The sequence below is a fragment of the Scophthalmus maximus genome, chromosome 4 (assembly GCF_022379125.1).
Source record: "Scophthalmus maximus strain ysfricsl-2021 chromosome 4, ASM2237912v1, whole genome shotgun sequence".
Taxonomy (NCBI): domain Eukaryota; kingdom Metazoa; phylum Chordata; class Actinopteri; order Pleuronectiformes; family Scophthalmidae; genus Scophthalmus; species Scophthalmus maximus.
The window spans coordinates 19,024,823-19,050,542 of NC_061518.1; the positions used below are offsets into that span (position 1 = coordinate 19,024,823).

Sequence of the window (25,720 nt, forward strand, 5' to 3'; positions counted from 1 at the left end):
GCGCCTATCGAGGTAATTTGCATTTAAAGAGGGTGACCTTTTTCGCAATCTACTGTCGAAAAAAATCTAGATTTGATTTTGAGAAAATGAGATTTAGGGGCTCGAATGATGACGTGTCACATTTAAACCAATAGGTGCTGAGGATTTAAGTTACAAAAAAACAAAAAAGGTTTCAGTTGGAACCCGAAAGGATCAGGCATCGCCGTCACACTGTAACATGAAAATACACAGACAGACAAAAGACACTCCCCAGCCCCGCCTCCACCGGTACCTGTGAGGGGTTTAGAGGTGCAGTCCGTTCTTCCGTGGGGACCTGATCCAGTGCCACTTACAGAGCCCTCGTAGCTAATGCAGTCATAACAAAGCAGAGCTGTTCAAGGATAAAAAAGAAAAAAATATACAGAGAAAAGGGGCGATGAAAAATAGCTGAATAGATGAAGGGTTGCTGATTTTTCTTTAATCAGTTAAAAGGCTTGGCATTTCTTTTCTTTATTTGCTGTGAATTTGGGCTGCATATATTTATACTCCAAAGCCATATTCTTTCCAGGAACAGCCCTGTTTCATGTTATGGCTGTGTTAGCCATGCTGAAGCTCCGGGAGCACAGTGAATACCTGCACCTACATGCACCTGCACAACCAATCATGCGTACGCCCCGAGCGGCGCAGTTTAAACGAGGTTTGAACAGACAGCAGCTGGATCAAAACAGCAGTACAGTACACTGGACACCTGCAAGTGAACTTATGGCAGGTGGTTTTGACACGAGAAGAAGAAGAAAAAAAAGAGGAGCGTCAACAGAGTTTAGAGCAGCGGCAGCAGCAGCAGCAGCAGCAGAACCCTCAAACCTGTCAGAAGCCATGATCAAATGTGTTAGAGCTGGAAAGACAGACACCTGGGTTAGTGAAGCAGAAAATAAGCGGTTTCAGCATGAAGTTGTGTTAAGTATTGCAATTGAAATCAGGCAACCCTTGATGAAATGCAGTCATTGCTTAAGTGAATTTGAACATCGTAACTGTATTTGACATCATAACTAACTGTATGCAACAGGTAGAGCCTAACTGGTGTACTTCTGATATCACTTAAGAAAAAGTAAAGCGGGGAAGCTGTGTATTTTGTCCCTCAAATGTCCTTTTCACTAAATCACTGGCTTTTCTAGCGATTTCTCCTCGCGTCATATATTATGTTGATGGTTATTTCAAGTCACCTTGGCTGGGTGTAATAAAGTTCAGTCTCCCGTGTCTCTGCGGCGTTTGTCGTACCTGCAAACGCTTTGGAAATCCGCTCCTTTTTCCACTCCCAGGGCTGGTCATACTCCTCGGGGGGCCGCTCATCATCCTGGGGCAGTCGGCTTTCTCTTGGGCAGCGCGAGCGCTCGGGGTCCGAGTCGCCGCCGTTCTCGGCCGGCTCGTACGGCGTGTCGTACAGGGGCAGCTGCCTCAGGGGTCCTTCCTTGGGCACTCGTCCACCAGATCGGATTTCTACGATCAGGGAGAAAGGCCGGGTATTAATGCTGGGTCCCAGAAACAAGTAGGATAGGCTCGGTAGGAGAGAACGCTGTCAGCACATGAGGAATGTGGATTTATGAGCGTATGTGTGCTTACGAGACACCAAGGCAACACATTTTGTAAAGCCTGATTTGATGAATGAGAGAAGCTACTTCAACTGATTTTACAGAAATACAAATTGGCTTCATATTCAAGTTTCAGCTCCGAGCCCTCTTGTTAATATATGGCTGAAATCAAAGCCAATGACAGTCTGCAGATTAACGGGCACATCAGACCTCACACTGCAGTTTTAAGATTTGATTACACTCAGAAAGTAGCTATAAACCCAGCACGTCACACAGTTTTTATGGCTGGTACTAAACAATATATTTGGGCACTGCCAAACAGACACACAATGGGCAAACACCTACACATGAAGTCAAGCCAATCTATAAGCTATAATTGATGCAAAACACATTCGTAAGTTGCAAATGGTTCAGTGAATCTGTCCAAGAGCTGCAAAGAGTCGTGCAACAGTATTGAAAAAGTGAACTTGACCCGGAGCCTGAAGTTTGGTTCTTGTACTGCAGTTGGATGCGTCTCAGTCAGACTAACTGCTGTTAGACAGGCGCTGCAGAGTCCTAATGATGACATGAGATGGCTACAGCTGCTGGGATCACTGGTACACAGCAGCACTGTCAACAACATTAATGTATGCTGAGCACTCTCTCTCTCTCTCTCTCTCTCACATCTCAAGTGTAAATTCCCTAACCAGCAGAGCTGTGCATGTTGATTGGATGGGTGATTGATGAGGAAGGGGCCTCTGACATGAAATGTCAACCTTGCCGTTACCGAGCTGATAACGGAAGAAGCTCGGCGAGTTGAAATGAAGGGAGAAGGGCGGACGGACCTGAGACCAGAGCGCACGACTGCGACCTCCCTGAATACGGCAAAATATCCGATAACAGTCCTGAGCAGCTTTGCCTCAGGCTACACATCTGTTCTGTCAGCAGTGGCGAACACAAAAGCAGCAGATCCCTATCCTATGTCCCCCCCATCAATAATATAGGAACTATGATAAATCAATAAAAAAAAATGAAAAGATCTCTGACTCCTAAATGAGGCCTAACATTCAAATTTAACTCTAAACAAAAACATGAGAAAGAACAGACATCACACTGACGACTCATCCATGGAGCCTTTAACAGTGGTTGGGCTAAAAATGTTTGCGTTGAGGATGCTACTATAGAAGGGGCCCTTTTCCTTCTGGAACGATTTCATGCTATACTCTGTGCAACCGTCGTAAAGATTTCTTGTTCTGGACAAAAGTGTTAAAAGTGGCTGGTATCGACAAACACCAGCACACTACAGCGCTGTCAAATTCTGCATGATGGTCAATTTTCACATTACTTGTACAACCTCAGAAGGAGGCCAGAGATTTCCTCCGAAATAATATAAATGTTCTACTCAACAGCTTTGAGTGGAACCTGTCAAAAGCAGCCATGCTCTGCGGCATGTGCCAGTCCCAGATTAATGGATACTCAGAGAGGAGTGCCAGAGAAATAAATAATCGTTGGACCAGACAGATACTACTCTGTTAATATTCTTCATAGTGAAAGAGCAAAAACAAAAGAGGGTGTAATGGTGTTTGTCGTGAAATCTTCTCTTCAATGTCGCAAAAAAAGGACCCTCGTGTTTTGTTCTTCTTTGATAATACTGAAACTAGTTCAGCCAGCTCTCCAGTTTGTACGTTGATGGAGCTATGTCCATACTTTCTATATATAATATAATCATGGATATTATTTATCTGGTAGTTGTTTTTCTCTTTTGCAGCTTCTAAAAGGAAGCTGCAAAAGCAAATATTCAAATCAGATTTTCAAAATTGCATTTCTGAGAAATATGAAATAACTCGCTGTGGCTTTGTGGTCCTTCTGTTAACATTTCAATGTGATTTTCTGAATGACTTTTTTTCTATCGATGATACTGAAAACGTCGACAGTCTTGAATACATTAACGCTTTTGTCCTTCCTTAATGTTGTCAATTGACTTAACATCACCAGACCTCTGACTCGGATGCACCCAAAACCTTTCATTCTCCACATGGAGAGGTGAAACCGACCTGACTCCTAATGAAGCATCGTGCCCTTGAGAACCCTCCTCTCCTCTCCTTTCCACCACCTCCTCCTCCTCCTTCCCCCTCCCCGCCCTTCAATCTCCCTCCACTCGTATGAAGTTGTTAGCAGCCTGCACCCTTCCTCCTGGGCCACATGAAGCTGTTAGCGGCCAGCACCACCGTATAGAGCAATGCAATGTGAAGAGAATGAAATATTATGCCACACTGCTGCATAATTGCCTCTTAGCCCAAGGGAGCTCTTGCGGAAAAATGAGCAATGCGTAGAGCCTAATGGAGCTACCCGTTGGTGGAGGTGGAGGCGGAGGCGTGGAGTGGGGTGAGGCCGCCAGGTCCCGTATCGCAGCGTAATCCCGCATTAGGCAAACTCGCACTCTTTGATCTTGGCAGTTATAAGACTCGGTATTGAGAGATCCCGGCATGATTAGGTCCTACCTCCCCTGCAGATGAACAAATAGCTCCAGAAAAAGGTGAGAGAGACCATGGGAGGCGGCAATATGGGGTAAAATGAGAGGGGGGCTGGGGGGGGGTAGTTATTGGTGAGGAGGTGAGTAACTCTTGCGGGAAGAACCCTTTAATTGGAGGCACGCTGCCGTCAATAAACCGCTGCTGTGGATTGGGACTCCGGCTCCTGGAGATCGGAGCCTTGTTGGCCTCATTCCCTTTCTTCCACTGTCTGTTTTGATTTGTTTTTCTTTCATTTTTTCTCGTAACCTCCCTTCCCTCCTTGTTTCCTTCCATCCTTCCCTCTTTGTGTTCCGTCAGCTCCTGTTAAAGCATGTTCTGTAATCTGGGTGGGGACCCATCTGTCTCGGCAAATTATAGTGATTGGCATGGCAGTGGGGTTGCATGTTGCAACACAGCTGCAGTCTATCTTCCGTCTTTGACCTCTACCCTCTGTTTAGGGTGAGAGGTCACGCACCACATCCTCCCTTGATGTACCCCGTAGTACTTCCCCGGATGTCGGAGTTCCTGTCCAGATGCTGCACTTCCTTTCTTTTGCCTTTTGCCCCTTAAATTGGCCTCCATGGCCTTTGCAAACCCCTACATTCATGCGCCCGAAAAGCAGAACTCAAAACTTTGTTTTCCCATTTTTACAAATGCAATGTATGACCAAGAGGGAAGAAGAACTTTCGATGCTGCTACAAAGACCCTGTTGTTGTTCCTTAAAAGTTCTGAAAGTTTAGAGTATTTTAGGCAACAGCTAATCTAGAAGATTGCGCTGCTCTCAACGGGGCTTCAGCAGCCGTGTAGCGGCAGCAGCACCGCTGACCGCAACCATCTGTTTAGTGCCACTAAAAAAGATGATCGCGGGGACAAGCGGCGCGTACTGTCGAGAAGCAAACAGCTGCTTTCGAGCTGAGAACCATTTCTCCCTAATGAGAAAGGACACCGATACTGGCTGTCATAAAAACCTCAGCTGCGGAGCGTGCGTCAGCTGAATGTGGGTTTTTCACATAGAAAAAAAATCGGAGGCAATACAGGGAGAAGCGTTAAGCTTTGAAACAAGTGACGGATCCTGTCCCTGTAATCATCTTTCCCTCTGGTTCATGAACTGGAGAGATGAATCCTGCGGGAGAGAGATGGAATATATTCCTTGCAATAAATCCAGGGAGGCTCCTGTTCCACTTACTACAGGAGGAGCCCTCTGGGCACATTATCATGGCTGTGCGAGGGGCAGGAAGAGAGCTCTGGATTAAATCAAAAAACATTAACTGCAACCAACCTGGCAGACGCGTCCGGCTGCATGTAAAGGAGTGACCAGGCCCTCTAGGCCTCGTCATCCAGACCACTCCTGTCCTATTTGTCCTCTTCCATTATTGCCAACCAGTGAATGCGATTGCCTTTGCGAGGAAGTATCAAACAACTGCATAACTGTGATTTCATTGCTAGGGCTAAAGACTTCTAATATGTTAAGGAAAAACACATTCATCCGTCTCTCTGGTCGACTGCCAGCCACCCACTCCTGCTGAGCCGGTGAGACTTTGTTGCTGCTTTGAGCGCAGTGAAATATCTGGATTTGATGGAGGGGATCTCTCGCGCACCAGCGAAGGATTAAATGCGATTGACTTCACACCCCCGGAAGACAATGGCCTCAAAATGCTCCGGCTTCGAGGATTTGCTCTGCCCGCTCCAACGGTTGAGAAATCTCGAACCTGCGCAGCTATTATCATTTCATGTCAGACTGGTGATTAACACGATGGGTCTCCGCTCCTCGCATCCACATCGTTGAGTGAAATAGGCAACTGAATATACATTACACAGACAAAAAAGACAAATGTCATTGCACATACATGAATTATTAAACTCATGCCTTGCTGCTGAACTGCCTTTGACTGCCAATGCTTAAAATGCATTTTAGCAAACCATGACATCTGTGGCAATGGCCCGGGCTCGTTCCTCACCAAAGAAGGCTACAGGTTTGATTGAAAACGTCTCCGCGGAGAGGCTCATACGCTGCAGCGAGATGGTTTTCGCAGCGTTGGCTTGATTGCCCAGGTCTGTAAAGAGAGAGCAGTGTCGATTTGGAGGCGTCAGTCGGGGGTTTAAGCTATACCGGGGACCACCCACAGGTACTGTGTGTCAGTCAAAGAGCTGGCTGACAAGTGAAGGTGTCCATTCCTTGACCCGTGGCGGCCTGCTACTACTCAGTGTCATTCCGCTTCCGTGAGTGGAGCTGAGAGGAGGCTCGCGCCGCCAACGGTTCACCGCAGACCTCGTGGAGAACAGTTACTATAAGGGAGGAGGAGAAAAAAAAAAGCCTGCCAGCGTTGTGTTCACACAATTCAACATTTCCTCCTCGAAGGCAAATGTTTATAGATAATTAAGTGTCTGCAACCAATGAGCGAAGACTTTTTTTTCCCAGTTACGCTGCAGTCGTTCTGTTCACATGACAGGTTTGTCCATTTTTGCGAGGAAGACGCGTGTCTGCGCTCCACTGCGTCTCCATCAGCCTACTGCAGACAGAACAAAAGCAGCCACGCCGTTTGTTCTCTCCGTCTCGCTTTTCCTCCTGGCTCACACTGTGCCAGGCTTGCGGCAGGTACACTCTGAGGCCACACACACACACACACACACACACACACACACACACACACACACACACACACACACACACACACACACACACACACACACACACACACACACACACACACACACACACACACACACACACACACACACACACACACACACACACACTGTATATACATATACTTTGGGAAGCCAAGGCACAGACAAAGTGTATTCCTGCTTTGGCCCAGAGAGAAGGGTATTTTGGGTCTTGCGCCACTATATTTGGCTTGTGTTTTCTTTTCTTTCTTTCTTTCTTTCTGAGCCTTTTCTGCTAGAAGCCATACTTCCATCCTGACAAACAAATGACATATAATGAGTGGCGCTTTCAGACGGACCCAAAGAGGCTGGGTTGCCCCAGAGAGCCAGTGTTACGAAATCTGTCCAAATGCACTCATTAGTTAATGGACAGGATTTCGAAAAAAGAAAATTGAGATGGAAAAAAGAAAAAAGAAAAATATAGTCACATGTCATATCCTAGTGAAAGCACGCCGGTGATGTTGTGTATGTGCAAATTTGTCTTTTCCCCCAAGTGGCCTTAGGGGAATAGAGGCTGAAGAGTCTCTTCCACGTACGCTGACATGTATATCGATTCATTCAGGAGAGTAGGGCCCAAAGAGACAGCAAACAGGGATCAGAAAACAAAAAGCAGGTGGGCGATGACGGATGTAAGCCAGACAAAGTAACCGAGACAGAGACAGAGGAGCGGAGGGGAGGGATCAAAAACACCAGAGACAAAGAGCAACTGCAGGTGAATAGAGAAGGGGAGGGGAACGACCGGAGATAAGAGACAGGCAGGTGATGCAAGTTTGTCACAGAGGGAGAAATAAACAGGGAGACTGCGGAAGAAAGTCGAGGGGAGTGATGGGAAGAGAGAGAGAGAGAGAGAGAGAGAGAGAGAGAGAGAGAGAGAGAGAGAGTGGGAGATGCAGAGAGTGGTGAGAGTAATACATATGCAGCACATTAAAAAGGCTCTTCATATCCAGCAGCTAATGAACACACTCGAAGGCATCGCTACAGACGTTAATTCCGCCATCGAAACTATGGAGAAAAATATTGTTGACTGCAGATTATTTCCCTCCCCAGAGAAGGACAATACAAAAAAACTGTATGAAAAGTAATCTGTGAAAACGAGAACTATGATGAAAGCAATTACAGTTTTCACCAACCACAAAACGTGAATGACGGACAAGTGGACATGTCTTTTTCAACATCCTTCTTAGACTCACACAAGCTCCTGATTAGTCTCCTGCCTAAAATATCCCCCGATCAGAAGACGGTTTCAGCCTCCTATACTACCCCCACTAATACCATGGATAAATCTCTTCCAAAGCGACGTATGTGTCAGTAATGTTTTCTTATGTCACCTGTTCTTGAACTGGTTCATGGACCAAATTCATCTACAAACCACTGAGAATCAGACAAAGGGGCGACGATAAAACAGCTGTGACGAACTGCAAAAACACGATGGCAGCATGACGACGTTTATTAAATGGTCAACTCATGTAACTACCTCCTGTAACTTTCAGTCGGCTACTGTGCCTTTATTGTTGCCGTCAGGACGGAGCGAGGGATTTTCAGGATGAATCTGAATCCCCCTCTAGATTTTCATTAAACAAAGATGCCGATATTGATGATATGTGACGATGCAGCGTCTCCTCTCAAACCCACCAAGTGCACAGTTTGAGAGGAGCGGACCGCACATGGAGCTGCAGTAATGCTGGACGGCAGGAACGACAGGACTGGATTAGATAAGAGAGAGTGGTTCTGTTCAAACAGAGTTTCGAAACGTTAACTATCTGTCCAACTGCAGCACAGAATGACACGTACACCTGTCGCCGTGGCAACTGTACACAAATTCACGACAGCTGTCGTCTCGAAGCAGAGAAGAAATACAAATTCCCAAAAACCTATTATTAATGTGAATTTTTTAAAAATGGACTAAACTGTCTTTAGTTTTTTTTATGCCGAAACACATTTTGATGAAGTCTCGGTTAACAAAAACGAAATTGACACAATATTAACAGCATGCAGTAAATGATATTAAATCAAAAAGAGCTCAACAAAATATTTGTAATAAGGACTACTGTTAAAAAACATGGTGGTGCAACATGGCCGATCTGTGGAAAAAGGGACCTGCTCTATATGCAGGAAAAAAACTAAAAAAAGAGGTTTTTCTTGAAGGTAATTTTGAAAATAATGATAACATACTTATACAGATTATAATCCATTGCTGCAAATATAGATTCCACTAACTGGTACACACTAGCCCTTTAACACAGGAGTTGAATTCAACCTCTCAGAAACAGCATGAGGTCTTGTCCTGAACACAGACGAGCTTCAGACGGAATCTCGTTTCCTGCGATCGCTGAGCGGATTGCTCATTAACAAAGTCTGGCATCAGTAATGAGTAATTAACTGGATTCGCTGTTGAACGTCGGATGATGTAATACGCCATAGAGGGGCCTCCCTGTGATTGGATCCTGCCTCGCTGCGTTGTAACCCAGGCGATGCTTCGCGCCTCATGCAAATGGCTGTCCACTGAAGGGGCCACTGCGCTGGACGGGGCTATTGATCCTGTGCGGGGCCCGATTGCCATTACGGCTCGTTGGGACTCGGGTGAATGCTCATTAATAAAAGATGAACGGGGGACAGCAGCTTGAAAAGGGTGCCCGTCTACCTACATGAAGAATTACAGAAAATAGCTCTCGGAGCGAACTCACGCAGCTCAACGGCGAACGAACAAAAAAGACAAGCAAGTAGATCAGGATACTGACAATGCAACAGAGAGTACAGATGCGATTAGTCATGTGCCGTTGTCATCGATTGCACTGCAGCGATAGAAATTCCAATTTGGACGACAGTCAGACACACGGGAGCTGGGGTCTTTTCTCGACGCGCAGTGAGGACTCGGCACGGAGCGGCGACAGGCTGCTTGGCCGAGGCTGTTGGATGAAGAGGGGCTCGGAGCCTTGCGGGAGCCGAGCTATTTTCCCGCAGGCTGCGGCTCGGAGCTGCGCTCGCTCTGTGGCTATTGTTCCTGAGCGGAGATAAGACTGGCGGTGGATTAGAGGAGGGTGCACCCAGAGTTCAGGCTGTGTACGACTGCTGGAAGGGGGCAAGGCAGCGTGGGGATGGGATTGGCTCTGGGAAGTGAACTGGGAAGAGGAGAGGGGATAGACAGAGAGAGCGAGGAAAGACGAGTTGCCAAATCTGCCAGTGTGGTTGCGGCTGAGGGGGGGGGGGGGGGGCAAGGGAGTTTGATGACACGTGGATGTGGATGTGATGAATAGTCACTTCATGCCCCCACCCCAAAGGGGGTCAACAGCCCATTAATGCTGATAGGCCTGCAGCAACAGTCAGCAGACCCACTCATGCAGCGCCATCAACCGGCTCACATTCCCACAGGGGAAGTCAAGAGCGCTCATTCTACTCTTCTCTTCTGGAAAGAGAGAAGACAATTGAGAAAGAGATGTCGTGTGAGAGAAAAGCCCTATTCATGGCACAACGGAGGTACTGTAGCAAAGCCCTCGGTATAACATAGGCCGGGGGTCATACGGAGGTCAAATTCGTTTGAATTCACACAAACTCTTTTGAGTGCCTGAGAAAGCAGCGTCTCTGCGTCTTGTTCAGCACGTTTTTTACCAAACAAAGGCAGCACACACAGCTGTACACGGAAATCGGTGCTGCGGGTGGGAAGGATCTCATACTTTCAAGCCTTCCCACTTGTTTTTTTCCCCCCCCCTTATTGTGTGATAATCCGATAATCCCTCACAACGATGTGGACAGAAACCGCCGCTGAGAAATCTGCGGGAAAATTAAGTTCCATCACCTCCACGCGGAGCGGAGCTGACAGCCACCGCTCTCTCCTTGGGCAGTCGCTCATTAGCGGAGACGGATGCGCGCGGAAACGCTGACATACTTTATTCACAAAGTGGGTTACAAACAGGGGACAGCAGCAAATCCCTTCTTGTTGCAATATTGCACAACCTGCACTCTGTATGACCTCAGTTTTTATTCTTAGTATTACGCCGGCAAGTTGAAACTGGAGCAGCTTTTACAAATACACCCCACGTGCACTGTAGTACCACTCTTACTATTGCTGAACTTCAAAGTTCGGGGCTCATTAGGAGGCACGAGCAAACCGAAGCAAATTGGGAAAAATAGAACCACTTGAACAGAGGAGTAAATATCCATTATGACAAAAAAAACAAAAAAAAACGGTTGCATCTTCGGGAGCTAAAAGGGAGAGAGAGATAGGGAGACGCTGGAACGCTTGGTATTGATTTGTTCCGTTTATCCGAGATGCCTCGGAGAGCAGCCTTGCGACCTGTTTACCAACCCTTCCAGCCCAGAGGACGTGCACGTCCCCGGGGAAACATGCATTAACAGGGCTCAGGCAATGCAAATAGTTACACAGCGGTGACCTCGGCCGCTGTCTACGTGCGCGGCGCGTTGACCTTCAGATGAGTATGCGCCGCCCTCACGACTGTACCTGGCGAGTGTAAATACAGTGAGGGCGGATTACCACGTAAGCCGCAAACAGTGTTTACATGACCGCATGTGATCTGATGCCCCGTCAGCTGGCGTCTGAACGAATAAAACACAACATGACGGCCGACAGGTCAAACAATGGGAAACGCTCGCGGCCCCTCAGAAGAGGGGGAGAGGTAAAGTCTGACTGTTTTGCAAAGGTGTTGTTGGGTCAGTGGACGCCGAGGGACTTCGAGTTGAGTTGGCATGCGCTGAAGTCTGGATGTTGGCATGGAATTTTTGGAGTGGGTGTGTGAGAACGCAAAAGGCAACATTTCGGGAGAAATGTCTGAGTGAGCCCATGTGAGAATCTCGGGACATTTCGCAGCAAGCGAGCGGGCGTGGGGCACAAATTAAAAAAAACTGATTTCCGCAGCGGAATTATGTGATTGTGTGAACGTGTCTGACACGGACAATCGCCTGCTGCGTTCGTCATGTGTACAAGTCAAATTCAGACTCAATTTTTTCGGACATTTTCCCGGAGATCGAGTCTGAAAACAGCTCATTAGTATACCTGACTTATGATGCAATATCAGCCCGCCATCAATTGATAAGAGAAACTACTTCCACTATAACTTCATCATCGAAAATAAACATTGAAAATCTTGGAAAGGAACTTGTGTCCTTGGCTCACATGAGGATTGAACTTCCATAGAATTGTCATAAATATAATGAAGTTTTTTTTTTTACAAAGTGAATATACAGCATTTAAAAAAAAAAAGAAGAAGTAATCGTTAGAGGGCAACAGCAATTTAAAATTTAATCTGTTTGGCATTTCTCTGTGGCTGAATAATTTTCTTCCAGTTGGCCATGGCACAGAATATTATTGAGCTCGTGCCTCTGTAAAAAAGTATTAGAAATCGCAGCCAGACAAAGGGCTCCGACGTCCAACACATCCAGTCCAACTATCAGATATGAGACACTGCAGTTAGACGCAGCCTCATTAAAACCTACTGTATACATGTCTGGCAACGGCTTGAGGTTACGTTGTTGTTTACTCCATATTAGCTTCCCCCCCCCCCACACACACACACAGGGCAATAAACAGAGCGCAACATGAAAGTCGTGTGTATAATGATGGATATGATGAGCTTTACCCCTTTACAATGTCTAAACAATGTCTGGGTCTCTGCATTGTGTCTGATGAGCAGCACAGCACTTAATGTCTGCAGTGCTAGTGTGTGTGTGTGTGTGTGTGTGTGTGTGTGTGTGTGTGTGTGTGTGTGTCCGTCCTCTTCAGCTTCCGTTAGATCAGACACAACAGAGCACGCAGACAAGCTTCTGGAGTCCAGTCAGTCCTCTCAGTCCAACCTGATCCCCTCCGACAGGTCAGACGGACCAGCGCAGAGGACGCACGTGAAGCACGACCTAGGTGTAATGCCACAACTTCAAAAACACCACTCAGGTGCGCAGACAAGCAGTAAATGTAACTGCCATTATACACTCGCGCACACGCGCGATGTTAGTTCACCGTCGGCGAACCGAGAAAGAGAGAAAAGAAGAGTCCTCACGCACTCTCCGGCAGCCCCTCGGCCGTCTCATCTATTCACCCACACGCCAACCAGTTGGCACAAATATGCCAACCAAGCTCCACGCAGGTGCATCTGGGTGCAGACCTGTGAATTGACAGTACCGACTGGAGGAATGAACACAGAGGAGCAGATGGTCATTTGCATGATTCCCCCCCCCAGCGCCATTGTTCGTCTGAAGACATGGCAGAGCTGAAAAAAATACTTTTTTGTGAGCAGGATTTTTGGTGTCTTTCAGAAACAGGTCACTCCATTGTTCTATTGCAGACAACAAAAAAAAAACGTAAAATGGATGAAACTAAAAAACTATAAGAGCTTAAGCCTATTATTTTTCCATTATGAAATCTGCTACTATAAACCTGTGACAGACGTGCTCAGTTTTGTTTGTATTCAACCTTCTCTGTTGAGATTTCTTTTTGTTATGACATTGCCTTCGCATTGACCTTTGTTTCCTCTCATCAGCCATTTGCCCCATTTGTCACACGGCATCAAAATCTGAATTCTAGATCCCTGCCTGGCATTGAAGTCAATATTTGACAACGCTGCGAGGGATGCATGCATAATTTTTTACAAGGGATGCGCTTCTGAAATTTCATTAGCTTTTTTTTTCACGGCCCACTGTTAATCAAATGGTTTTAAAATTCACGGGGGGAGCTTACGGATCAATACTGCTGAGCGCCTGCCCCCCGAGGAGTAAACAAGACAGAACGCAACGCGACGAAGACGACATGTCACTGCGGTTGGATAGATAGGAATACATTTCAATGTTGTTGCGATTTTTTCTGTTATTTACTGGTGAACTACTTCACAGTGATGTGTAATTATGGTGACATAAAACAAACACAAAGAAATAAAACAAAAAAAACACGACACAACACAAACCCTGCTGGCAATATGAGTACGCCAGCAGCTCGGTCTCTCTCCAAATGGAGTTCCTAATTCAAATCGTCTTCAAAATGAGTTTTATTCACGCCCTACAAAGAGCTGTCCCATAAAGGTGAGCTCATTTACCGTAACGAGTCAAACCCTCGACGAAAAAACTCAGAACAATTAATGCAAATCAACCTCGGGGGTGCGCTCGAGAATGAAATGAGCTCAACAAAAACCGATTACCCATGAAAAAACAAGCTGCAATGTATACCTTGACTGTGCTAATTCGAGCAGATCCTTTACCACCCTCTGCAGTACAGCCGTCCTTACATGGGATGTTACAGTGCAGTACAGTATTCATATACTGCAGGAGGGGAACTGGTTTAGGGACTGCTGATTGATGGCGTGTGGGAATCAGTGTTAAAGATTCTTGGATTATCAAATGACCTTGGGTTAAAGTACTGCGATGCCAATATATAAGCCTGTAATGGAAAAGGCGTTTGCATTAGCATGTTTCATTCAGATTTTTATGAGTTTTGTCAGGTCTTAGTACTGTTTTGTGGTTAATAGAGTGTTTGGCTTTTCGTTTTTCACACAACGTGTTGAAATGTTAAAAACAATTCACCTAATCTTTTTTTTGCACCAATAAATCATAACTCAACCTCGCCGTAATATTATGTGAACATGAAAAATCACCCCAATAAAAGTTTTTTTTTAAAAAGTGCAAACGAGTGTAACCAAGGCATAAGTCATGAGTGGCATATTAAAAAGACAAACACCGCAGCCTTCGCATGCGCTCGCAGCTGAAGGAGGATTACACAGTAATAACACTATGTCAGTGTCTGCTGTGCCAGGCCCCATGCCTGAGTTTTATGACGCCTCTCTTTTGGCTGCGCCCCAGACATGTGGCTGCAGCGTGCCACGTGGGCTTCTCCACCGAGCAGCGGCGGCGGCAGCAGCAGCAGCAGCAGCACCAGTCGCTCTGCCAAACATCCATCAGCACACCACTGACTTTTATAGACCAAGTCCCAAAAAATACCACTAATGAAACTACGGCTTTGAGCGCGGCCCCCGCCAGCCGAGTGTTTTGGAAAAGCCAGTGACGCTAATGCAGAGTAGTTACAGGCATCTGACCGGAATCGGGCTTGGGAGTCGCATTGTATCTTTGCACCCAGCAGTTAAAAGTCAACGGCAATCTCGTAAAAACACTCAAGCCAATAAAAAAAAAAAAAAAAAAAGCACGATGCTGCATGAGTAATCTTTGCCTCATCCTCTTCCCGGACCCAATAACTTGCTGCAGTCATAGTGGGAAAAACTCAGAGCAGAGGGTTGATGAGAGTGCCCCCGAGCTATGGATCTCACCACTGACGTAGCATGAAGACGTTAATGTGACAATACATGTCAAGAGAACTGCTTGTGTCATTAACATTTGAGAATTTATTCTTTGATAACAACAGCAACAACAACAACAAAAAAATCAGAGGAAAAGCTGGCACACACGATGAACCTGCTTTTATCACAATGCAAGGCGATGAGGGAGCCACTGCAGGCGGCGAACATGCAGCGCTGATGTACCCAACTAGGTTTCACTCTCGCAATGCATCCACTCTTTCCCTCAGGAGTGCATTCATCCTCCGTGCGGTTTGGCTGCCTCCTTCGACCGCAGCAGGAATGCCGAGTGCGTTGCCAAAATCCCTTTCACCAAAATCTAGGTATCCGACCATTGAGCACAATGAAGCCCCTTCCGTCACGCGGGCGGGGAGTGTGCGCTCACAGGGTTTGTGAGCAGCTGCCGAGCGTGTTTCATACAGGAATGCCCGTGTTGATTCAAGCCATCTCCCTCCATACGTCATGCTATTCAGACGGAACGGCACACCGCTCATTTTTCTACTATAATTATTCACACATGCATGCGCACGCACCCGCAGAGAGATACGCGCATACGCAAAGCTCCACCTCGCAGAGAAAAAACCATCCACCCTCCATTACCGAGGGTCTAAAATACCAGGCCAGGGCCTCGTGAGGCTGCGCACTGTATCCGCTGTTCGCCTGGTATTCAGCTCCTCCTCCAGCTGTGTGGGCGACTACACTCGTACAAGTCCATGTTAAAGAACGGTCAGCTGGAAACACCAGGCCTGTGGTTCAGTTACGTGAACACATCGGAGGGCACAGACGACTGACACAAACGCTCCTACGACACACAGGGAGCATACCAGGGGCTGGCAACCACACCCACGCCCACGCCTGTGGACGTGCGTGACGCCTCCGCAATAGCACACACTTGGCCTCCTCCTTAAAGTTGGCCAAGGGTGGGCTGACAAGAACCCAATGCCGCTCGTAGCTGCTAACACATTCTTGCACCTGCTGCCTCCCTATCGACTGCTGCCCATCCGCTCTCTTCATGGAGCACACGCACACACACACACACACACACACACACTCACACTCACACTCACACTCACACTCACTCACACACACACACACACACACACACACACACACTGGATTCCAGACCGGTGAGGTGGCTGTGAATGTCGCACAGTCATAATCTCTCCGCTATGCGCAGTTGTGCTGTTAACCTCTGACAAGTGTAATTCTAACTCGGGTTCTCTGCTTTCTCCAATGAATAAAACATATTTTTTGCCTGAGAAAGAGTCTCTCAGGGACTGACAGGAAATTAGGCAGATGACGACGAGGGTGGGTGGGTGGCTGGGTGGGGGGGCTGGGGGGAGGGGGGTGTCTGCCAACTCCAGAAGGGTGTAGGAGACTTTTGACTTATGTTGAGTGGGAGTTTGGAGTCTATACTGTGTGTCTACTCGGCTATATAAGTCTCTTTGAGCGCATTGTGAAATGTGAGACAGACGCAGGCGGAGAGACGAGCATGACAAACGCGAGGGCAGAATGTTCCTGCAGTGTGCAAGACGTCCTACGAAACATACGGAGAGAAGACCGAGGCTCCAGCCCTGTGGGCGTGGAGGCTAAAGACTGAAAAAGTCTGACTCCTTGCACTTCCTGCTGAGACATAGGAAGCAACCAGAATCCTGTCAGGAACGGGAGGGGCCAACGTCTTCTGCCTCAGATTCTCCACAACCCGTCACTTGATCACTTCACACACGAGAGCCAAAGGAAATATGTCCGATGAGTGTATCGCCCGTTTCTGTGCGTACGCTGCGATTATTCCAAAAGAAAACAGCGTGATTCATCCCTCACTGTGCCTCGTTTGCCGAGAGGCGGCTCTCTGCTAATTCCTGTAACTCACAGCAAGGTGGACAAGAAAAATGTCAGGAGCGTCTTGTGATCACGCTCCCTATGTACTGACATTTTCCACCGCCGTTGTGTAAATTCTTTTGGACACAGCTGCGGAGGACGTGGCACCAGCAAACGCATCTTCCGCCGGCTAAATGATGGCTGACCTTTCCACTGGCAGCCCGCGAAACAGGGAGCTCGGCACACGAGTGACTCCTGATAGGACACAAGGAGTGGAGGAGCAGATGCGGCACAAAGAAATATATTGACGACTCCAAGGACTCATGAATAAAAACATGAATGGATGAAATAGATGATGCGGTTGTCGTGGATGAGGGGGATAATTCCACCATAATGGTTTTGTTCCCTTGAAATGGTTACATTTGAATGGCTGTCTGCTTGCATTAGCGGGCTTCATTAATAACATCCGTCGGCCATTCAGGGTCTGTTTGCACAGGGCCACAGAAAACCCTGAGTCCTGATACACTTACATGGGCCGTGTAATGTCTGCAGGACAATTCAATTAGCAAAGAGCCATTTGATCACTATTAAGACTTAAGACGCACGTCCTAAAAGCATAATTTATCACCATCAAGGTCTATTGTATGACAATGGTAGATTAAGTGCCCCGGACATTTTCTGGAAGGTGACACATGGCTTCCAGGAACTGCTAGTGGTAAATGAGATTAGCCTTGTATGTGTCTCTTCTAAAAATGGAGCCCAGCAGAACTAATGACACCGCCCACTTGTTTTTATTGTTTTTTCCTACAATAGACTCTGGTCGAACACGGGCCATCCGTTGGCTTTCTTATCATATAATTGCACATCTCCTTTTTTGTGAGGGGCACAGGGGAGGTGAGATCAATCAAAATGAGCCCATCTGCTGAGTTCAATTCAAATCATCCACAAATCGAGGCCAAGGATAACCTCCATCCGAAACCAAAAAGGAGGAATTGTGTCGCAACAAAACTCCACGCTCTGTTTGTGCCAAGAGGAGAAAGAGAAGGCGTAAGAGCTGACAGTGAAAAATGGGAAAGAAAGGGAAACAGAGGGAAAGTGAAGATGCCAGGAAGTGAGACAGGGCAGTGTGCGAGCAGCCCACGGTGCCAGCTGACCCGCTGTTGGCAGGTCTGGTGCTGGGCCCTCTGTTGCTCTCGACAGTGCCCAGGCACAGAGGGGAATCCTAGGTAATTTGTCCGCTTGTTTGGATAATCCACCATCTGCCACAATGCGAAAAGGCCCCTGGTCCATCCACAAGCCTCCATGCTGGACCCAAATGTTAAACATATGGAGCCGGCAAAATGGAGTCCAAGTTCCTCTGCGGGCACAGGGACTGCAAAACAAGGCTCCATCTGAAAAGCTATAGTTAGAAGCATTTAATCTCCGAAAGCTGAGAGTCTGTCTGTACAAACAGAGGGAGGATTTAGTGCACTTTTTTGGGGGTTATTCCTAGAACATGACAAGCATTTTGGAATTAAAGGGACACAATACAATGTTCATTGTATCAGGAACTACTCGGTATCTTTATGTCATGAGAAATTAAAAAGGACCAGATTTCTTTGCTTTTACCTGAGGCAACCGCAGGACAGCCACATTTTTACAGGGTACAAATTTGAAGCAGCCATCTGCTATGGATTTGATGTCTTTGGTACGTTTTTTACGCCCAGATAAAAGTATTTCTAAATTTGACTCGAGAAAATGAAGTGATCTGGCAAAAGGCAACCGAACACACACAGTTGTGTAGCGTAGTGTAATAGGTAAACTCCGCCGTTGTAAAACAGACCCAGAACTGTGACAGGGTGTTCCACTAGTGCATACCACGTCCCGCTGGGAGAAGATAGCAGCTGCTGCTGCTCAGCAACATGAACCAGTTGTCTACCATACCACACTTTTGAGGCACGTCATTAACGTTTTCAACATTCATGAGAGTTGCTCTTTTCATTGTTAAACAACTCACTGCCATTCTATTTTATAGGTTAACTAAATGTATTTACCAGGAGCCAGGTCATCCACAGCCATGTCAACTTCTGCTAAACAAACCGATCTGATAAATGCAACTGGTAAAAAAACACTGAATGAAGCAGTTTCTCTGATGCTTTTGGGCCGATACGAAGGTTGCTGTCTCCAGAGCTTGCCCCCCCCCTTACGTGCAGTCATTCATTTAGGTACTGCTAATTTGACAGTCCGCTTGAAAATATGAGACAGAAGAAAAGACAAATTGTGCCGGTGGACTCCCTGTATAAGCTTTCAGCATCAGCACTGACATGGTCATCTTTTGTTTTTCTAGCTCCTTTCATCGATATCTTTGTGGGACTCCAATTGACCAGGCGCCCTATTTTATGATCCAAGAACAAGATTGACTCAATCTGTCAGAGATACACAAACAAGCCTAGGGAAAGCCACAGGGAGCACCACTGGGAATTTGCAAGCACATTGCATGATGTGAAAACCTCAGATGGGAGCTCTAAATGTTCATGTCTGTGAGGCAGAAATGCTGAACATCACACGTCAGAAAAAAAAGTGCTACAACTGGAAGAGTGCTAACAGTCACTCATATCTTCTCCATTGACACTGTGGAGTCTTTACCAGTCTGGCTTAGCAGTATCCCCAAAAGTGAACGATTATCAGACAGACTGCCTCTTCACTACACTCCCCCTGGATCAAAGACCATCCTGGTACTCTGATGTTGTAAACCAGCCCGGCGCTTTGCTTCCTTTCATGAGAAACAGAGCTCACTTTGGAACGAATGGATCATGTTCAAACGTAGGGGATGGGCACAAGAGAAATGGTATTTGCATACGTGAGATAGAAAGGATAAAGCAAAGGATACTCAAATGTCATGAAAACCCGTCTCAGACAGGTTTGCCATCCTGTCAACAATTATTACTTTCAATCCCCTGGTTGATTATTGGAACAGGAAACAGAGACACGTGACGCTTTATCTTTTGGTCCGCATGACCTTTAAGAAATGTGAAAATTACTTTCCATGGTGAGAGCGGCATCAGGGCAAATACCAAATATTAAGGATGGTGATATTCCAAGCCACTGTTTGGATGCCAGAATTTGCAACAGATTAATCTTGGTTTAAAAAAAATGAAAACACCAATATGCATCTTTGCATGTGGTTGTGTATCTGAGGCAAATACTAACACAGCAGTTGATCAAAAAAAAATCTCAAATATATCAAAAGATGAAGTGATGAAGAGTTCCTTTAAATAAAAAATGAACAAAACCCGTTGAAAATTATTCATAATTTCATACCTTAACTATCTTCAACACAATACAGCTCAATGATTGCGCCTCAGAACAGTGAAGAAAAATGAACATTTGGATTGACAGGAGATGGATGGAGCAGTGAGTGAGCGTTGGCAGAGAGAAATTCAGAGAATGACTCACTCTTAAAGGTTGTACTTCACACTATTCTTCTATTGTGTTCCCTCTGATGACGGTGTACCGCGGCAGGAGCACGCGGTGCTTTGAAGAGCTGTGCGAGGACGCAGGGGCTGCTTTCATAGGAGGATATATTAAGTCACCAGTGGTGCGACCGGGTCTGATGACGATGACTGAGGCTGTGAGGTGAAGCATTTGAATTATGCTTTTTAGTTCTCAGCCTGGCTGCGTGGCTGAGCTCTACAAAGGTGAGCCAATATCTTAATTAGGCACACTGTGATTTATGGTCGCTCGAAACAAACGACTTATGGTAATCAAAAATGGGGTTTTCCCATGAGTCATTCACATCAACTGTTCTTCCACCAACACTATTCCCCAGAGGACAAACCACGGTGTTAAATAATTTGGTAATTCACAATGGCTCTCAAAAACTAGTAAGAAAATCAAATAAATAATGCACAGTGTGCTCAGGGGATGGCACTGGTCTTTCTCAAAGGAACAACCTTCGATGTGCTGTGTGATGTAGAAGATTTATGTATAATTTGCGAGGTTCTGGTCTAAACATTGGGAGCAACTGTGGTTTAAAGACCAATGTAAGGCCGATGTAATTGAGAAAAGTCTGCACTCATTTTGAATATGGCCGAGCCTTTCCTCCAACTCATGTCATTTTTTTGACAGTGTATTACGACGCATGTGGATGTTTTAAAGACCGCAACCCTATAGTGGTATTAGGGATTTCCTTATATTCTATAAAGTAATGAGCTGAATCTCTGCCATGTCACCCTTACCCTAACCATCACCCTAACAAGCTCGTTAACCATGCGTTTAAAACCCACAATAATATTTATCTACCTGCCAACGGTAGAGGTGTTATTTTAGAAAAAGGTTGAGTTGGTCGTTTGTACCACATACGGCAGAGTGCATCGTATGAGTTGGATGACTTGTTGATATCCCTTGGCAATGATGAAATTCTACGAGCAACACATTCAGTGTTTACTGTGACCTGGCCAAACAACCTTATCCTTGGATTATGCTTGATAGGTACTTCTTATGGATATTGTATTGTTGATATTGTTTTGCTGTTGTTATGACAGCAAATGGCTGCAACTTTAGAGATGTCATTTCGGTAATGGCAGGTCAGAGCATTCTTTTTTTTGGTCTGGCATCCCCGATTACAAGGACAAGTTAATACACAGTCTTTTTTATTTTCATATTAAGTATACCTTCAAAGTTAAGGTAACTACGGTGGTCAAAAATATTGTGCTGAGAGATGAGTGTAGGGAGATACGCAATAACTCCTGGGCCATGATCACACTAAGGTATTGCTGGAGAGAAACTTTTTTACGAAGCACTACGACATGGCTGCACAGAGGAGCCCGACTCTAAAAAAAACAAAAAAAACAGATGTTAAATGCACCTGTTAAGTGGGCAACTGGTAAGTTACAAGGGTCACAAAAAACCTATCTGCCTTCCCACATACCAAGCATTTTGTACCAGTGCTTTTTGTTTCAGCATCAGCAGACACATTAAAGTAGACGTGTGTAAAGGACAAAGCGGACGAGCCACACCAGTTGCCTAAATATGTAATTTGACGAACAAATCAAGTAAGGTTTCCGTGTAATCTAAACGACTGGTGTGTGTTAGAAGAGTGGGACTGGATCATTTTCTCCACGCTTACCGGGGCAACTTGAGCATCTGCGCGCTCTCCCAGAACGCTGAATGAGTGCAAATTGCTGTAATGAAGCTATTTCATTATGGGGATGAGCAGTGCTGAATAAACAGGAACAACAAGGCAGAGTGCTTCATTGAGCCATCTGTGGAAGTACTTTGGCAAGGAGTGCCGCTGTGTTCACAACACGGATGGCTGGCAGGAGGACACAGATGACTTCTAGCTATGTGGAACAACAGTCAATTCCAACTTCCACTTATCCAGCTTCCACTGACCTCCACAACATAGGTCATAAATATTCGGCTAAAAATGAATGATGTCACCGTTGCTGTGGATGTTACTCATGATTGACTCCTGAGAGAGAATAAACATCCACTTACAATTTCTCTTTTATTCAATTTAGTAACGTCAGGAAGTAGACTTAAGGACACTATTACCTAGCCCACCAATTATCCATATTACTCAAAATCTAAATTATATAGACAGACAGAAAAAAGTACTTTGCAAAAGTACTTTCCAGCTGGTGTCCTTTGTTACGTCAATACTACGTAAAAAAAATAATATCTTCCTCACACCCCCCCTGCTGAGGAGTTTGGAATGACAAGATACTGTATAAGGTAAAGCTAAAGAACACGGTGAAAAAGCCCACTTCTGCTGACTTCAGGGAATATACAGGGAGCTGAAAATAGGCCAGGAGCAATTTCAACTTGTTCTAAAGACAGCCAGGAGAGAGACTGAATAAGAGAGAGAGAGAGAGGGATAAAGAGCAAATCTAAAGCTCTAATCCACTGCTGTGAATTCATTTCATACATTATGTTCACATTAATGTCACAAGCACACACACCGAGGCATTTGTATTAACTGCTGCGGCGTGGTGAAAACCAGAGGTATGCAACATAATGATATATCGTGTGACAATAGAGAAAAGTCTATTGTTTCATATTATGAGCTGTAGTATATTTCATTGCTCTTAACAGTTTGCGTTCTTCCACAATGGCATGGATGACCTCTATGAGAATAGGAGATTTTGTTCACATCGGAGAGCTCTAGTGAAAAAGTCAGTTCTCCCGTTTGTAAGAATGTAGATCTGAAAGTCACAACGTTCGAATTGAGAACGCAGTTAGACTCTGCAGAGTACACTTGATGCTGTAAGTGTCCTACATGAAACACATTATTAACATTTTGCCAAATAATTAAAAAAAACTACCTTTGGCAATTTAAATTAAAATTCGATTGTTGTTGATCTGATGAAGTTGTTTCCCCTAATATTGGGTTGATATCTGATAAAATGTCTGCCGCCTTTTTGGATTACTTTTGGAAATTCTTTTTTTGAATGAACATAGACAATACTTGACCAAACAGAGAAAATACATATTTTTTAATTTCCAACCACTTCTCTGTTTTCGAGTGGAGAGTACATTAGAGAACATTAGACACAGCCTGGGGGTTTGTAGCGGTCCAACCTTCGACCTCCTGCCTGTAAGAACCATCCGACTCTGCTCTAACAAAGAGGGTATAAATCAGCTAATCTTCATTCACAAGTCATGCTCCACAGATGGGTACACGTTGGAGACGAATACACCCCCCATCGCATAAATCGCTATTACCGCTAATGTGTCAGTGCGGATGAGCTCATTTTCATGCCAGAGTCATATTCTCCAGACATGTCATAATTACTCGTCTCCTGACGTTCATTAAGTAACGAGCTGATTTCCCTCCTTCCTTCAATTTGGGCTTGATTGACCACTTTCAAAAGCCAAGCCAGTTCTGCAACACAAGCCAAACAGCTAAATGTGTCAGGGATTGAACTGTGTATACAGGGGCCTGCATGTGTGTGTGTGTGTGTGTGTGTGTGTGTGTGTGTGTGTGTGTGTGTGTGTGTATTCACGCACATGCACGCCCCTGCAAACTCCCGACACTGTTAATTGCAGTAATGGGCTCGGGCAGCTGGTCTCAGTTTTTTCCTGTCATCCTTGTCACAGTGATGGAGGCCGGATATTGTGCCAAACAGCAGCATGTTGCTCGCCAACTGGCCCCTGCGTCTTATCCCATATTGCAATTTGCTAATAAACATCATCGCTAAATGAGACATGTCACAGGGGTACGCTGGTAATCCTGACTCTCGTGACATGAATGCAGTCACTTCATTAGCTATGTTTTTAAAAAAAAACTAAACTAAAAAAAATCATTTACAGAATGCATCTGAACTAATAGGTGCAAATATAGAAAACAAGCTCTTTTACGAGTGTGTTGGTTCTACTTTGCACCTGCAACGCAGCGCTTCTCAGCGCTGCTCGTCGAGCAAAATTAAACACCAAACATTCTTCTTAACGGCGCTCTTAATGGAGTGAACCAGATGGGTTTAATCCACAGCGCAACCATCTCAGGTCGGAACAGTTTTCAGACTAACATAATCAGCAGTAACTGAGCTCGCCCGATCCCTCATTTTCCTGCCATTTAAAAACAGCTTACCATCAGATTACTGACCATGTGCCACGTCTCAATTACACTTGCTCTCACCAGGGCGATGCTAATGCTCTTAATTCTTTGTGATATCATTCGATGCCAAAGCCACTCATCCGGCCACACACATATTCAAGTTCAAAAGAGCAGAACAATCTCCTTCCAGCTTTTTTCTTCCATTCAGCATTATATTGTCCGTAGTATTACCACATTAAAGTGTCTTTGAGCAGTCGTAAAATTTAGGATATTTTAATTAAACGTGTCTTGACTCAATAGGTGTGTGACTGTCAGGGCTGCTTCAGGCTCTGCCAGTTGGTATAATTGCAGTGTACCCGAGATGGTGCCGGTAGGAGGTGGATAGCGACAGGGGGGGTGTGTCCCTGCCGTGAGTTGGTTTAAGTGGGGGGCGCTGCTTAACCTCACCCTGCACTAAGGATGTACAGTGGGTCTGGAGAAATATTGGAGAGATACTGTACGTGGGAGGACCGAGTGAATCTCCTCACCTGAACAGCGAGCATCCAATCGAAGCTTAGCACCAAGTGTAAAGGGTTTCTCCACATGGGGATGCAGGAAAACCAATAATCGGTGGTGTTGATCACCTTTTCACAACTAAAACACACCAGCAAAACAAAAAAAAAATGAGAATTCCTGCTAACAAGTCTACTACCTAATGTAATAATGCCAAGGAGCACAACAGCGCATTATTTTGTGTTAGACAATGTCAGTGGAATACAAAAGGTCGCAAGCTGTTTTCAGATGCGAACTATTGGAAAATATCCAGAATTGGGATATGACTTTGCTGTTCACATTTGACAAACGCAGTGGGATATTGTCTGAGACAGACATGGTTCTCATCACAGAATGGGTAAGTCATAGACCTTCTTTTCAACCAACTCAGACAATAGGAGCTGAGGAAATCTACTAATCACAGGCGTCATTTCAAACACAAAATCGACAGTGGATGACTAGAAACAAGAAGCCTGCTTTAGCCAACCCCTGTGTGAAATTGAGATCTTAATAACTTTCGATTGATAAACCTGTAACTGTTGTCATCTTAAACTGTAGTAGGTTCTGTGTAAGAACAGGAAGCTTGACAGGCCAAACGGTGTCTTCGAAGGACAGAAGGAAGTGGGAATGGAGTTATCCACATGTTTTGTACACCTACAATAACGAATGAGTCAACTCTGGCTTCTTGTGTTTATGTTGAAGTCGGAATCAACAGGTGAAGTCTAGCAGCCGGGCAGAACTTATACTGTCATGTCGAGTCTATCTGTTTATTTTGCAAGTACTTGAGTAATCCCGGAACAAAAAACCTGGTAAGATAGGATGAGA

The 25,720-nt window shown here is 45.6% G+C and overlaps 1 protein-coding gene across 5 annotated transcripts in view; it reads right to left on the bottom strand.

The window, feature by feature from the left end:
• Positions 1-25,720, bottom strand: part of LOC118302464 (SH2 domain-containing adapter protein F-like) — a 95,470-nt gene that overhangs the window by 26,531 nt on the left and 43,219 nt on the right. For 4 of the 5 annotated variants that reach the window (XM_035628612.2, XM_035628611.2, XM_035628614.2 and 1 more), the window contains one exon: positions 1,258-1,476. In XM_035628612.2, coding sequence (XP_035484505.1) covers positions 1,258-1,476 — 219 coding nt within the window. Of the gene's footprint in view, positions 1-271; positions 371-1,257; positions 1,477-25,720 lie in introns of all 5 variants that reach the window. The other variant, XM_035628613.2, reaches the window with a different exon arrangement.